Genomic DNA, 17,379 nt, shown 5'->3' with positions numbered 1-17,379 from the left:
AAATTCACAAGTTTTATTTGCATTTTGTCTAATGTCTTTGAAGCTTCTAGTATATACCCCCAGTTGAACAGTTCTTGAAGAAGTTTCACCACTCGTCTAAGAACTGAACAAGCTTGGATGAGCGGTGAAATGTATTCTAGAAACTCAAGTTGCCCTTGTTTTCACGCTTTTTAGGAAATTTTGTCTCATGTACTGAAGACAAAAACTGAGAGAAAATATTTTCTCATAAATGTATTCATCTTACAGTGTTTCAACAGTGCAGCAACTGTACAGTTTTCATTTATAATGCTGATACCTGATCATAAACTTCATAACATTCATTTCAAATGTGCATGTTCTACCACCGTAAAAACACAAATCTTAGACGTATAGGATAAAACAGAGAAGAAAGAATACACAAATCAACAATTATTGTGAAAATTATTGGACACTTTCAATAAAAAAGGTTTTTAGTTACTTAAATATATAATACAATTGCAAGCACATTTCCACAGGTCACATTTCATAGAATGGACATTAAATTGGGTTAACTGATGAAATGCTATGGACTAACAAATGCAGGTCTAAAAGCAGAAGATATATTTCTATACATATTAATAATAACCAAAATATGACTCCCAGTTTTATTTGATATGTTCTGTAGTTGTCTGTATAAGTGTAACTGTTCCCATGATGTTAAGTAAGATTGGAGACTTGGAAAAGCAGCTGTAAATGAGACCTGTGCTCCTCCTCTGCTGGAATTTACTATAAATCCGTAGCTTAACATTAACCTTCGCTCCACTGCTAATAGCTTCATGAGGGATCCCTGCTCGCGCTGAAGTACAGCGGTTCTCACAGCTCTTTAGTTGCATCAGTCATTTAATCAAACTACATTTTACAAACCATATGCTCTGCCTATTTGCACAGGGAATTGCATGTTTTGCTGAAATCTGAGAAAACATCTGAGTATTAAATTATGAAATAAAGAATGAAGTAATAAATAAGCAGCTTGACTGACTAAAAAAACAGTCTGACAAGTGAGTAAAGGCTGCTCGACAGCAAATGGAATCTGTCCACTGGAGATCAGTCTCCACTGCATATTTAATCCACCTTTGATAACCCTGCTGGATTGATTAATATTCTGTATGACTTGATCTCAATTAGGCAAGTCTCCTCAATCCAGGCCTTCAAGGAACAGCAGCAGCCTCAGACTGACGTCTTTTCCTTTCTCCGTCTGCCTCGTATTTGTTTTTCCCCTCTTCCTTTCTCCCCTTATCGCTATATTTTTCAGTTTTTTTCCCCTCTGTTTCACCCTTGGTGCAGAGTCCGTGAGGCAAACTACTTATTAAAAATAGTGGAACATGGCAGAGATTCAGAGCTTAGCCGGGGTCATTAGAGACGCTGTGAAGAAGGCCAGAGGGCTCACAGGGGGCTAAAGTGCTGCGGCTAATTGGCTGCAATAAAGGAATTAAATTAGCCTGATATAATTTCTGCAGTGGGCGCCTCACTCTCCCATCCGCTTTCTCCTCCCACTCGCCTGCACCCTCGCTCCATCACCCGTACGTTTCGTGGCATTCCCAGGGTTACTTCACTCTACTCATGAACAGGTACTCTCACTCAAACCCCCTAAACTACCCCACACACGTTATATATTTCCTTGATTTTCTTAAAAACAAAAGCCCTTGGCTGGAATTACAGCTGTGAGCTGTGCATTGCAGCAGAGACAGAAAGATGAATTAGTTTTTTCAGACATTTAGGGTTCTGGCCAAATTTCATTTGGAAATTACACTGTAAATAGTTTTTCTCTAAAATAGTGTAGTTGACTCGGTTTTGTTGACACTACAGATTCCTTGTATGACATAGCATTTAGCAGAACTTCAGAAAGAGGATCTGATTCCATGTTGAAATAGAAAACACCTGTGTCTGTACAAAGATGTTTAAAGTCCAGTAGGCTATAGATATATTTTCTTTTCCATATGGGAATTTAACATATTGTGGTAACATTTAAATATACTTGATATAACACCATAATTGAATCTAAAGCAAACTTCAGAACAGGTTGGCAAATCTATCATCGAAATCCCTTAAAAAACCCTCAGTTAGCAGTTCTCATTTAGTAATTCTTGTATGAATCATTCTTGGATCAGCAGCCACCTGATGAAAAGGAGTCTTGTTGTCATTTATAAAAGGCTAAATAAACAGCAGACACACAGTCTGAACAGGATATACAATTAAATTAATTGTAGCCACAGAAAAGCAAAACATACACCCTAGTCACAGAATGAATATAAATATTTCCCTAGATTCATATCTGTCATGTTTTGGTTCAACAGTTTAAAAAGTTTTTTTTTTTTTTAAGTAAAATTCTTCTTTTGTTTTGGTAGAAACAATGGTTGCGTTCAGTCTTTCTTCACAGTGAAATTCCATCATCTGAGATTTATTTTCATTTGTGTGGTCCCAGAACAGCCTAACACACGGCGCTACAGTCACCTGCCACCAGCTCCAGTGAATTTAAATCACTCAAGACATCAAGAGGAATTCACACGGCTGTAAAATGATTGTTTGTGTTGTCTGCGCTGATGAAAAAATCCCAGACAGTGAATTATAATACCAGTGTTTGTGACACTTTGTGCCAAGCGTCGTCCTCCTGCTGGGAGTAACATTTTATTTTATTGTTTGTCTTGCTTACCGCCTGTTTACAGTCAGCACAGTTATATGAATATCTGAGCTCATTTATCACCAGTTGTCATTTAATGGCTCGCAGCAAAGCGCACAACATGAATCACTCACTAAAGGGGAACAACTGGGCTCAGGCTTACACATTTCTTTGGGAAAACTTCACTAAGAAGACACAAAACTACCATTAAGAGTACTTTTGATACACACACACACACACACATATATTCAACACAACTTACATTCAACATTCTGGAATGTTTACTGTGTTATTATTATTCACTTTAATTCACACACATTTTCTGAATACTTCCATGACAACTAATACTGTTTTTGTTACACCTATATGTTTTTGTTTTAAGTTTTTCTCCAGGCAGCAGTTTATAATTGACCTATTTGAGATATATATATATTTTTTTCATTTTTCCATTATGTCTTGCATTTATATCTTGCGTGAGGCACTTGCTTGCCTTGTAATTAAAATGAATTAAAGGAAGGAATCATGTCACTCGGCACTCAGATATGAGCAGTAGTAATGATCTGTAACAATCTTCTTGAATCCATGAATTGGGAGCGAAACTATTACAACACAAAAAAATATATCTACCCATAAAATATCGTCCTGAATGGCCTTTATATAATCTCAGGTCAGTGTGCACACACATCACCAATCACCCTGAATCTCTGATCCACGCTGCGTTTTTTGATTCTCCATTTAACCATGACAAGCAGCAAACCTCCTGAACCTTCCCAGCATGTGTGTTATGAGAGTGAAAGCAGGCAGCAGGGAGTCATGCATATGCTTGTGCTTTTGTGAGTGGGGAAAGTCTACTTTACAGATGGCCGTCACATAATTTAATGCACCATACAGTGTAGGAGGAGAGGCAGGTTGCTCCACAGGGTAACAGTTTAAAAAAGCGTTTGCAAAAAATAATACAAAAAATCCAACTTTAAACTTTCCACTCATAAAACTTTTTAAACCCCAAAAATAGCAAAGGCAGGGGACATCCAATATTCTTCCATTCATTCTTAAGGGGGTGGGGGGTTAGAAGTTAATCTGATTACTTTTCAGGCCACCCATAGGACTGAAAGTAAACTGCCCATGTGTGGACTCCCCTCGGCGTTTGTTCGGGTCCCCTGCTCACACGCGGCGGTGTTGGATTTTGGTTTGCTGCTCTGTTTGGGTGAACCGTGGAGGTGATGGCAGCAGGGAGGCTAACATTTTCTGAGAGCTGTGGACATATGAATCGCCTCTCACAGCATGGCAGCGTCACAGAATTCACAGAAGACTGGGGGGATCTTATGCAGAAATGCGTCAGGATACGAGGTTGGACGTCCAAGGATCTTTGCACAAAATATGCCATGAGTCTTCACTTTTTCAAAAGTTAGCTCAACTACTCTCTTTAATGTGCGTCTTTATATTTGGAGAAAGGCTCGGCCAGCAGCTACGACTACTCCAGCGTGTAGATTTGGAGTGAAAGTGGCAGAGATCACTTGCTTGAGTGTCTCTTAACAACAAATCGTGGCTGTGACCAACATCACTCAATTACCAGGCTTATGGTAAGCACGATGAGCTTAACCTCAACCTCTTGCTCTGCTGCTTGAGTTTTCCCTCTAATTAGCAGAGGGATGGCTGCCTCTGTGCTGCTATGAGACTGAGGTCAGTTAACGGAGGCTGGGAACCCCACAAAGAAACTAATTAGCCAACTTTCCAAAACACGCTCAGACACTGCGCCCAGGCCAGTGTGTTATTTTGTATTTATCTATCTGTTTTTCCAAAAGGATGTGGGGGTAACTGCAACACCCAATAAACAAATCCGTCTGTTAAATTCTGCAGTTGGAGGTTGATTTTTTTCTAACAGCTGCAAGATTCAAACAGAGCTTTTTGTCATTTAAAATAGCTGCGGTTCACTTTACAGGAGACTAAACATTTTCTGGGTCAGATTAGCTTCATCCAGCTAATTCAGTTACACTTAAAATGTATCAGTTCACACTGTTTTTTACGGCTCACCTGGGGGAGGTTACGGCCGGCCACTGACTCGTATCCACACTGAAGCAATTAATGTGATTGAAAACAGGCCAAACGTGTCTTATAAAGAAACTGTAGCTGTTGTTTCTTTTTGCTGATTATTAAATAAAAATTTGAGTATAATAAAACTGATATAAATATGATTTATCTTACAAAGCAATATTAGAGGTAATTCATTTTAATAAAATGTCTTTTTTCTGTATTTTGGTGTGGTCTTGAAATGTCAAATCACACAAACAAACTTGTCTTTAAAGTGAAACTGGTGCACTACAAAAAAAGGGCTTGCTATTTGTTCATTTTAGAGCTTAAAATTGATGCACTAGACTTAATCCTTCTCTTTAAAATGTAGCAGGAAGGGAAGAATCACAACACAACATTTTAATTTTGTGGGAAAAAAAATGCAATTCCTGTTTCAATTTATAAATGATGCCTAGGGATTTTTAATGGTGACAGAGACGGCGTGGTCCTGTTTTATTGAGCAGGTGTATTTCTGTAGATTTGACTCACATGTTCATGGTTGATCATTTAGTTAGAGACTGTGAAAGGAAACAGGGAAACTCTACGACCCTTCGGTGTTTGAATGACAGGGAGGCAGTTAACATGCTGCAGGACACCTCACACGTTTGCATATCGGCTTACACATGTTCAGTTATTTTTAATTAAACGTTGCTTTAATTTGGGCAAGGCTGCGATGATGTTATGCTTTGGATATGGACCAATAGAAACACTGGTTTCTCAGTTTGAAGAGCACCGAACAAGCTTTGTTTGAGAGCGCGCTGACATCTCGCCCAGTGTCGATGAGTTTACATAAAGAGCCCTTTACTCGTCCCCATTATCTGAGATAATATCTCATGAAGCACAATATCTTGAGACACAATATGGACTTCAGTCCCACGCATTCACATCCAGCTTGTATCCTGTCTGCAGCCAGGATGGCCTGCGGTAAAATGGCCTTGTTCTCAGTGGGGAAGTGTTTAGGGAGGGTGTGAAACAATCTTTGTAGTGTAACAGAGACTGCGGGTCTGAGGCTGTGCACTGATCCTCCTCTAGCTTTACTCGTCTGCACACTGATCCCAGTTACCTGCAGGCGTGCTCAGAGATATCTTTCACCAGCCTAGAGCCGGAGTTTCTGAAAAGAATGAACCTGCCCTGTGGCGTTCGCAGGCCAGATCGACAGTTTTTCAGGTTTTCAACGCAGCGAAACATCACTTTTAGGGATGTCTGAACAAGGAATTGCTCTACATGCCAGCAAGCAGTGAGGGCAGTAAGCAAGTAAATGTGGAATAATATAATTCGTTATATCATTATTTGATTTCCGTGGCTAAAATAAATGGCGGCTTGGGCGCAGAATATCTAAAGGAGGTTTCACACTTTTATCCCTCACCATCTTCTGTACCACGTAGTATCGGGTTGTGGCTATCAGGGGGCTTGAGGGGTTTTCCAGTGGAGCCAGGACGCAAAGAATCTGCTCTGCTGTCTGAAAGGCGAAACAATATGAGTCATGAGCAGGTGTAAATCTAGCTTAAAAGTGTCAGATCCATGTCACAAATACACTTCTAAATCCAGTCAGGTGAGAGCCTCGGACATGAGAATAAACATCAGTGTTTTAACCAAAATTTAGTCAAGGCACCAGGCATGTTATTTACCCAGAAAATATTGAGGTAATATGTTAATCTTGTGGCTTTAAGGGATGAGTTTTAGTTTGTTTCAGGTGTCAAGTACTACAGTTATTACGGAGTGGGGAGGGACAACAAGCAGAGAGGCATCACTAATTAAACTGCTGCTATTGTGAAGATATTTGTGCTATTTGGTGTGTGTGCCGCGTGAGTGTATTATAGTTATTGTAATGAGGCCCTTGGAGTGGAGAAAAGAAAAAGAAAACATCCACAAATGTACACACTAAACACACACACCAAGTATCCAGCCTGAAGAACGATGGGGCCACTAGGCCCTCTGATTCACTCCATACTGATGGGCAGATGATAAAAAGAGTTGTACGAAAAAGATATGCTGAAAAACATGGACAGATGAACCAACCAAATACGCCACTTGGACCCAGATAACCCCCTGCCTTTACTCCCTTTACAGTGTACACACACACACACACACACACACACACATGATCATCGTACATGGTGTAACCACATGCAGCAGAGACACAAACTGTATCAGAAGTGCTGCAGTTAATAATGCATGAGTGTGTCTGCAGTGCTGGTGGAAGACCGGTGTCTCGGACGGACGGCCTTAATGAAGTTGGGCACGTCTGCCTCACTCGCCTGCCAGAAAGTCATGAATAAACATCAACTGGCTAATTAAACTCGGTGCTGGCGACTGTACACATCGGTAAACAAGCGTCAGAGAGAGAGAGGGGGGAGTCTCGCACATGCTCACAGGGATTTACAGGGAATAAAGGAATGGAAATACCAGGGCTTCGCCTTATGTTTAGTACAGTATAGACTCAGGAGAGCAGGACGGGACCTTGAGGAAAAGAAAAGAAGTGAGGAGCAGAAAAGTAGCGAGTAAGAGGCAGAAACTGGAGAGAGGATGAGGTGGCTGACCTCATTATAACTCTTCTCTGTTACAGGTACTGTAGTCAGACAAGATGTTGAATCATTAGCTAACTCTGAGTACAAACAAACTTTCAAGAAAGTTGCAAACATTAAATAATTAATAATTATGACTTGCAACCCTGCAGTGGTCATTATTTTTTCATGCCATCACACATCATCGCACAGCTGTAGAAGAGTAATGACAAGGACTAATGTAGATCCAGTTTAATGATTATGAACAGAACTTAACTGAAGCACGTCTGAAGAGGCTGCTACTGCATTCGCTGACTCTGATGATCCTGTTTTGTTTTCTGTGGAATCCCGATTAAATTGATAAACTTGAGACTCAATAATATCCACACTAATTTAACCTGTTGCGTGTCGTCCGCAGCCTGTAACTGCAACCTTCACGCCCGAAGGTGCCGGTTCAACATGGAGCTCTACAAGCTATCAGGGAGGAAGAGCGGCGGCGTCTGCCTCAACTGTCGCCACAACACAGCAGGTCGCCACTGCCACTACTGCAAGGAGGGCTACTACAGGGACCTGTCCAAACCCATCTCACACAGGAAAGCCTGCAAAGGTAAAGGGCTCTTTTTTCTTTCTTTACTTGTGTTTACCAGCAGGGCTCAGTTTGATCCATTTCAGTGAGTAGTCTGTCTGCTCCACCAAAATCAGTTGTCAATATATAAGTCAGAGAAACAACATTTGCATTTATGTTAAAGGAGTGGTTTGTACGATAAATAAAAATGAAAATTATTTCGTTTCTTCACTTCCACTTTGCACACCTTAGCAAACCTACAACATTCTGGCCCTAAGTTACCAGCATATCTCAGTGCAGAGGCCTAGAGTCCTCGCCCTAGCATTCAACTGGGGTCATGGAGCTAATCCACCAGATCATTTCTGGAAAGACACTCAAACAGGCCCATTTAGGATCTGGAGTGTCCACTGTGTGACAATTTTACACATTCTTGCCTGGCATATTCTTGTCTCTACAAGATTTAATCATCCAAAAAAATAAACAAATAAAAATTATTATTATAGGACAATATTTAGGACATAATGCACATCATTGCAAGTATTAAGCTCTGATATGAAACCATTTTAGATGAATTACAGGAAGTGGGGGGAAGCCAGCACTCTTAACATTCCTGAGCCTGTCTCACCCTCATCTCCCTCTGTCAGTGGAGATGAGTTGGGGGTCTTCAGGGATTGCGGAGGTCGTGGTGGTATGGGTGGGTCGGGCTGGGTGTTCCCTCATCGACACTGAGTTATTTGGCTTGGTTCGAGGCGGGGTGAGGGGATGACAGCACAAGCAAAACAAACAGCGCTGAGGTGTGAAGTGATCCCTGGTGCACGTCAGAGACGAATGAGAGCCCGGGAATAACGGTGGAAGATGGAAAGAAAAGAAAAAGGGGGAAACAAAGCTGAAGTCAGAATCAGAAGGGTGGTAAGTGAAAGATGGGAGGGAAGGAGGGAGGGAGGGAGGGAGGATGGTTGAGAAGAAGAGGAAGAGGAACACACCCCAACGCAGGTGTGCTCACTACTCACTGCCAGATGAATCGCCTGCCATCAGCCCTCACCGTAGCTAATAAGGGTCAAAGAAAGAGAGGCAGTGGAGGAGGAGGAGTAGGAGGAGGAAGAGGTGATGGTGACTGAAAAGAGAAAGAGTGTGTTCTCTCACCTCTCCTATAGCTGCAGGGAAAGATAACAGGAGCTCAGTCCCTGTGCAAACAAGTCCAGAGACACCTTAGAGTCGCTGTGTATGTATGGAGCTTGTACACACATACACAGAAATACATGCATACCTGTTTGAGTGCGCTCACTTCCAAAGGCAGTCGTGAGGAAATATAAGCTGCCTGCTGACAGTTTAAGACCGAGTTTTCTTATATCATTCAGCAGGAAGTAAATAAATAAACAAACCCATCAATCACTTTGATAGAAGTCCTGTGTGGAGAGTAAAACTTCTGTAAAACACCATAAAGAGTCTTATGTTGGTTTAAACAATGTTTAGCTGTGTTGTATTCAGCTGCCCTCATGACTAATTCAGCTGATGAAAAATATCTGTCCTCAGCGACCTTGTTCAGTTCCTAATTTCCACCTTTTTCCTCCGCACATTCTTCCATGTTGACATGCTCCACGCCGCTGCAACGAAAACATTTTTCAAACTAACGCAAAAGAACGTCACACATGTTGCATTTAGTCTCATCAAATTCCTGCCATCCAGCAACCATGCCGAGCACGTTGTCTCCTCTGCATGAGCACAACTTGATAACAAAGCTCTCCACAAACGGATTTATTCACCCCCTTCAGTCACTCATGAGCAATATTCCTAAAGTGACTTTTAACACCTTCCGTGTCTTTGGGCCCATTCTGCTGTCGGCCAAGAATGCAAACACACATTCATCACGACAGGACGTTGTGTATCATTAACCCCTATCCTCTGTTCTGTCTAGCAGGCCAGCTTATTGAGGGGATTTAAAGTCTCTTTTTTTTTGTTGTTGTTTTTTTAACATCCTCTCTCATGTGTCCAAGACTTGATTCTTTCAGCATCTCATAACTCACATAACATGGGAATGGAGCAGTAAGATGTCTCACAGTGCAGAGGGGAATTTTAATATGCGAGTAAGAAATTAAAAGTTTATTAAGGAGCCACTATAAAATCATGATCAGCTTCAATACATAATAGTGTGTCTTTTATTCTGTTTTATATTCTGTGTAAAAACACTAAAAGTTATATTTGAGGACTGAAATATTTTAGATGATGGCAACTAATCCAGCATATCTTCAGTAATTACAAACTGTGTCATTCATTTATGTTAATTGCACTGCTGAGTTTCTCAGCATGTTACATAGCCACTAAAATGAGAGATGTTAAAAACAAGCAAGCAACATTTGGGTCAGAAGAGGAGACCATTAACAGATTTTTTGGGAGTTGCAATTCTGAGGCAAACAAACCAAATATAAAGAGCAACATATGAGCAAAAACCTCAGTTCATGTTACGATAAATCGTTGGCACCACGAACGGAAGAAAATGGCCTGTTTTAAAATGAAAAATGCATATTAACTGATGTGAAAATCTGCTCTCATACGCTTTTGGATTAACTTTGGACAAATGAGTCATGCAGTGAAGGCAAAACACCAAGTCAAAAGCAGTGACAAATGCACCTGGTATGGACCTCAGACGTCTGGAATAAAGTGATGCATTGTATGTGCATCTGGTCAGGTGGTGCAGGCTATGTGCATTATGTCCATGTAAAGACTTTTATAATAATTTCTGCTGTTGATTTAGGCCATGAAGAAACTCAGATGCCTCCTTCATATTTATTTGTCTCCTTTGCATGGACATGTGCGTTTTTTGTTTTTTTTTTCTCACTGGCCTTGGCGCTCTCACTGAAGGAATAAATCATGCAGTGTTGAATATAATAATAATAATAATAATGATAATAATAATAATAATAATAATCATCATCATCATCGTCATCATAATAAGTTCAGCTCACTTTATATAGCAATCCAAATTGTCTCAAGATAGTTTTCAGAACCCAGAGCCTAAGAACACTGAGTGGCAATAATGGCAACAGAAAATTCTCTTTTCTGTACATGTACATATGTACATGATACAATCAAGTGTGCGTGACACTCTGGAGATGCAAGATATATGGGAGATTGATAATGTAAGTAAAACTGCAGTGCAGGCAAAAAAAAATAAAATAAATAAATAAATATCCCTCTTCTCAGTTTACCGAATGATTGTGATTTGCTGCTGTTCTATGCTCCAATTCATCTCAGCCTACACCTTTATTTGTATTTTGACTAAAACAAGCAAACTTCAAAAGTCTTCACTCACTCACAAAAATGAATTGATCTTAAAAATTGTTGCAACTTATTTCGATTCATGTGACCATAGAATTTAATATCACCATCACCATCACCATACCCCAGTGTCCTATAAAAGACACAACAGTGTGCTAAATCAGCTCCGTAAGGCCTGTGTAGAGTCTGAAAACAATTAAATGATATGATCTATAATAATGTTATTGTTATAAGATAATGAGAGTCCCATAGGCTCAAAGCAGGAGTTCAGCCATGTCATATACTCATTACATCAGAGTTCAAACTAGTAAATACTAAATCATCTCACCCACGCTGGGGATTTATTTCTCCTTGACTCCTTCACGTTTGCTGCTGCCCCTCACAGAATTGAAGTATAAACCAATTTCATCATTGTTTATAAAATTGTCAGCTTACCCAAACGGTTTTGTTCAATTTAATCCATGAAATTTGCCAGAGTTTATGCACCTCCCACCTCTCTGAGCCCTGTGTAATTTTAAGCAAACTCTGTCCAAGTTCTACTGAGGTATTTGGTTACATCAAAATAGACTTATAATAAAGGATCTGTGGTAATTACCCCAAGCTGACAAAGGATACGATGCATGAATTAATTCCTTTGCCAATTAAAACATTTTTGAAACAGACTATAAAGATGTGTGTCCTCGTATTACGCGGTCTCTTTCGACGTCTTTGCTAATGAACTTAGCAAAGTTACCACACAGCGCTTTTTCCCTGCGTCAGACACCTTTATATACTGTCAAAGTCCTTCCCTGCCAAATTCTCTCAGGTTTACCACATCATAACTCAATATAATTCAATGAAACTCAAACCGCAGAACTAATTTCTGTCCGCTCCTCAAGCAGCGTGAGCGCTGCAACAAAGTGACGGCAATTAAGGGGTTTGGTTATTTATTGAACTCAAAGGGAGAACCTTTTGCTGTGTGGCTTTTGGATGAGAATGAGCGCTGTAGGAGCATGGCCCAGTCGAGAAGCACAGAAGTTTGCTTTTATATGAGTAATTCAATCCTGTCAAAATGCTGCTCATTTTGTATGGAAGGCCATTATGAGCATAGAGAGTTGAGGCTTATCCACTTCACGGTGAGCTCTGTCTGGTGATTATATTGGAGGGGGCCTGTCACAGGGTGTGAACGCTCATTTGTATCTTTAACTTTTGAAATCTCTAAAGGTAACATGGTGGGACAGAGTAAAGTTGAAATTTAAGGAGAAGGATATTTGAAACCAAGGGATGCAGCACTCTTTGTGGTGTCGAATTAGATCCCTATTTGTCACACAGGTATTGATTTTAAAAGTCTAATCTCTATTTTGCTTTAATGAGCAATTTGCTGTTGTTGATATGTGGATATCCATTGAGTGTGCGTGGTAATTGCAGTAGAAAGTAGAAAGATAAATTGTACATTTTATCCATGCTAAACTGACAGAAACGGCAGAGGAAAATATGGCTGTCCAAGCTTAAACACATACACCAGCTCTTGGAGGTGGGTGTTAAAACCTGTGCACCAGCCAAGACTGGTCAAAAAGTAAAGGTGTCTGAAATTATCTCACACTGTGTCTTGGTTACAAGAATCCATACAAATAGCACAGACGTTCCGACAAACTCCTGTTTCCAGCAGTCAAATACAGCTTTACATGAGAAAAATACTCATTACTCAGACTCATTCAAAAGCCATCTGCCCTTTTGGTCCTGCTTGCCTTGTTTTTTTTTCTGATTTATTTTTGGAATCTTAAGGAAGATTTCCTGCACACCTCTACTCAAGTGAGGTGTAAAACTTTTATTCATTGTAACACGAGTATAATCAGCCTTCCTCTTGGCTGGTGTAGGCTACGGCATCCAAGAAAAACAGTCCATGTTGAAATCCACTGGAAGCAGAATTGCAGATTGCAGAATGAATCCATTTCTGTTGGCATCAGAGAGGAGTTTGATTAAATATACCACCAGTCAGTCAGTGCGTTTACATGCAGAGCTTAATCCAGCTATGCTCGAAATTCAACTTTCGAACTACAGTCCTTGTCCCAGTTTACATGCAGCGGAGAAAATCAAATAACTGATGGGAACATGCCCTCCTCCTCCACACTAGGGGGCAATATGTGTCTTTTCAGTGGGTTAATATAATGGTAATATGGGCTGCTTTCTGGTTGAACTATTACACCATATAATAAACAAGAGTTGTTTATGCAGCAGACCAGCATTTCAAACAATAGTACTTTTTTTTTAATCTCGTACATAATGTGTGCGCTACTTATGGTGCAAGTAAGATATGCGCGATCCCTCAGATGGTTCTTCTACCAGCTCTTTGCCTTCTTCTTCTTCTTCTGCGACCGACTTTCTTGGATGTTTTTGTTCTGGGGTCACACGCCAGCACAGCGATTGTAGAGCTTGTGCACGCGCATTATCCTGTTTGTTGTCTGATTAAGCATATAGATGGCACAGAAAAACTAATTCTAATCGCGTTATCTGGGTGTCTTGATCGGATAAGGAGGAGTAACGTGTTTACATTCACTTAACATCTCCAGTTATAGTCCCACATATCCTCTTGCAACGCTAATGCAGCTGCAGCCGCGACCTCTCTCTGCTGGACTGCTTCCTCTTCTACTCGTTCATAAAATCCTCTGCACTTTCAATGGTTCCTGTAGAAATAAAATGTCTTGAAGCTGAGCCCCAGACACATAGAAAGCATTAAAAATTGCGGTTCTTGTGTTCCCTTCATCCCTAATCAGGATAAAGAAGACAAAGTTGACAGTTGACAAAGTGCTCTTTCATGCGTACTGTAGTGAAAGGCAAAGCTGACAACAAGAGAGGTCCGTGCCCTGCTTTTGGTTAAACCTAGTTAGAGAGACATCTAAAATTAATATCATCTCGTATTAGCAGGCTGGCATCAGTTCTGCATCTGATGGCTTGAATTAAAGCTTTCACATCCTTCTAATTCGACCATCAACCATAGTATAATTACATCGGTCAGCTGGATGATGAGGAACATATTTTGCATAGAGAGGACAAATAGATTTTGATTGAGGGATTTTCTGTTTGAGTGAGAATAGCATGCTACAAAACCTCCTTCTCTCTCCTCAGTATTCTCCTTCCTTCAACTGAGGCAGTAGGTTTGTTTCTCTGCTAACACATAAAAACCTTTCTGTGTGAGATTTGACAAATATTGCTTTTCTTGACTTTCTATATGTTTAGAGGATGTTTAGAGTGGATATTGGCATGTTTTCAGAGAAGCATGTATAGCAACCTTCACAAAAAAGTCCTTCTGATCAGTAAAACAGTAAACAACACACACACAAGAGGACACTCCCTCCATTAGGTAAACACGTCATCCAGAAAGCTGTTTACGTACCGTACAACTCAGCAACACATCTTTTTTGTTTTTTAGCTTTCCAAATACACTTGTGGAGTGTCGGAAACCTAATTATAATAGAACACAGACTTGGGTAGTTTGGCTTTACTCTGAGGCCAACAAATTATTCTGACTGGCACAAACTGAACAAGGGAGTGGAGTTCAGACTTCAAACACAGGTTTTATGGTAAACGATAGGCAGAGTTGAAATTTCTCACACTGAGCAATTTCAGACTCAGACGTGACTTTGAACAACTCTTCCTGTCTCCCCATTAACCAAGAACATTTGTCATGCTTTTATATGCAATTCTCGGCAACAAGGGCGGCTTTTAGGAATTCTGTCTATATCTAGACACATGGCAGTTATTACTCAGATAATCCCTCTGCGAAAATACCCTCTTCTTACATACACTGGCCCATTTCTTATCATAAATGTCTCTCGATGTTCCTTGCTGGCTCTCTGGTCCCCATATCTCCCTGAGCCATCTGGAGTAGTCATGAAGCTGAGCACACAGCCACTTAACCGTTTAAGTGGACACACACTTAAACCAGAAACTCTCGCTCACACTTCTGGAGTAAGTCAGTCTCTGAGTCAACAGGTGTGTCATCCAGCCACAGAGTCAGTCAATTTGTCATCTGATGGGACAGCGAGTATGTCAACTTTCAAGTCGGCGAGCAGGACCAAATGCGGAGGAGAAGGAGGAGGCTGAGTGTTCCCCACCTGTGCACCATGTGCTGTGCACCTTGATTTACTAGCAGGCTTGAGGCTCCCAGCTAAGCTGTTACGGGCACATGCTCTTAAATACATAACCCGAACTCTCTGAAGCTCCAAGCAGAAATTCCCTTTACCCTCCTGTGCTGCAAACCCCTCTGACACACTCCTAAATTTACAGGCATGAAGACGTGCCGAACTGGCCTCCACGCGGTTTATAGGGCTTCCTTTCTGTTTGTCCTTGTGTTTGCGGCTTCTCCAGCTGAACACCACTCGTCAATGAAAGCAGTGACGGATTAGTCTGATAAAGCCACGGACAGCTAAACACACTTTCAGGGAGTCTGATAAGAGGAGCAAAGAGCGCACGTACTCACACACACAACAAGGACAGATAAGAACAGCAACAGAAGCCGAGACACAGGAAATAAGCAATGAAGATAAAAGACAGAGTGTGATAGAGGAGAGAGAGGCGACGACCTGTGGGAACACAGATCCTCCCTCAACAATGCGGGCTTCAGCGGGAGGACGAAGTTGTCCCGTAGTGCCTCACTTGTCAGAATATCTCACAAAACAACAACTATGTCGTTTAGAAGAGTCGAGAGGTCATTCATAAAGAGAACTGCTACGGTGTTACATTACTGCCTTACAGCAGTCTTTTCCCCGACGGCCACTGTAATGTTGATCTCCCCGAGAGCTTGTCTGTTATACAGCCTGATTGAATAACAACCATATCACCGCTGTAGGTCAAAGTAAAGATAAAGAATGCCCTGCACTCACTTTCTTAGCTAAGATCCACTTAATTCACATAACAGCAGAGTGCAGAATTGAATCCTTTCGGTTTGCATATACTACAAACCTTCAGTTGGATGAAATTAACACACTGTTTTGAAGCTGTAATTTTGTATGTGGTGGTTTTGTATGTATGAGGTTTTTCATTTGTAGAGCTTTTCTATCTGTTGGTTCTCGCAATGACTCGTTTAACCTAACCTACTATTCACAGCTGATTTCAGTGTAGAGTGTTCATGTGATGATGAACAGCGTTTATGGCTTTGTAGTCATTCAGTGAAAACGGTGATGGATTAGCTGCTGGTCTGGATTAGACTGTCAAGATTTACAGTACATGTGTAACACCATTTATTCACCCCTCTTTTCCCTTCCAGAGTCACTACTATTTCTACCCATAAATAGATGAAATGTACTATTATTCTGCGATGATCTCAAATCCAATTCGTTTGCCACAAAAATAAATAAATAAAATTAAAAATAAGACGACGACGAAGAAGAAGAAGCTGGGTTTGGATTTGGGCCAGTAATTTGAAAGTGATTACATTCCTGAAGCATGTGTGTTTGATAGACCCCCCAGTTTGGGAGGAAGTGTGACAGACATGTTGGGCTAACGTTCAAAGCCTGTCATTAATCAGAAACAGGCGATCAGGATTATCCTCCATTATTTCATATCATTTGGCAAACAGGCACAAGACGTTTTTCTCACACATCCAGCTGTGTGCATTCCCAGAGTGCTTGACGACTATTGTACATGGCGATGCCAAGCAGACACACTCACATGCACACAAACACACACATGCTTGTCATTCACATTCAAGATCGTGGCAGCTTTTATATGATGGCCACAGCAAAGTGTCTCAGATGTTTATAGACTCGGAGGACGTGTTGCTCTTTCAGTCATGATGCGCCCCTCTCTCCAGAGGGCTGCCGTGTCGTACCTGAGTAAGTTCTGTCTCTCTGTGCACGCCTCCACCTGTCTGTCACCACTCTATTATTGTTGCCACACTGCTGCTGTGTACCCACCTGCACCCTCTATAGATAGTATATGTTTGTATCTCCCCACATGTGTGTGTGTGCGTGTGACCACTCACTGTGCCTCTCTTTCTTCCTCTGTTTCCTCACAGCATGTGATTGCCATCCCGTGGGTGCTGCTGGCAAAACCTGTAACCAAACCACAGGACAATGTCCCTGTAAAGACGGCGTGACTGGTATCACGTGCAACCGCTGTGCTAAAGGCTACCAGCAGAGCCGCTCGCCCATTGCCCCCTGCATAAGTACGTGGAACCAGTCTTTACAATATATGCCTCATTTTAGGACAATACAGCCGGACCTCAGGTCTGTCGCACACTTTTGACAGGCAGAGGCACATCAGCAAACAATCTGTGATGACATGTGTGCACAGTGAAACATCACTCACAATCAAATCAACACAAACACAAGCCCACCACGCTCTCATCGTCT

At 41.2% G+C, this 17,379-nt stretch overlaps 1 protein-coding gene across 2 annotated transcripts in view; it reads left to right on the top strand.

The window, feature by feature from the left end:
• Positions 1 to 17,379, top strand: part of ntn1a (netrin 1a) — a 56,013-nt gene that overhangs the window by 22,237 nt on the left and 16,397 nt on the right. For both annotated transcript variants that reach the window (XM_047578267.1, XM_047578266.1), the window contains exons 3-4: positions 7,625 to 7,813; positions 17,043 to 17,192. In XM_047578267.1, coding sequence (XP_047434223.1) covers positions 7,625 to 7,813; positions 17,043 to 17,192 — 339 coding nt within the window. The remainder of the gene's footprint in view (positions 1 to 7,624; positions 7,814 to 17,042; positions 17,193 to 17,379) is intronic.

Source organism: Mugil cephalus, chromosome 2 (assembly GCF_022458985.1).
Source record: "Mugil cephalus isolate CIBA_MC_2020 chromosome 2, CIBA_Mcephalus_1.1, whole genome shotgun sequence".
Lineage (NCBI taxonomy): Eukaryota > Metazoa > Chordata > Actinopteri > Mugiliformes > Mugilidae > Mugil > Mugil cephalus.
Note: the sequence above shows the minus strand (reverse complement) of the source record. Positions and strands in the feature narration are given on the sequence as shown.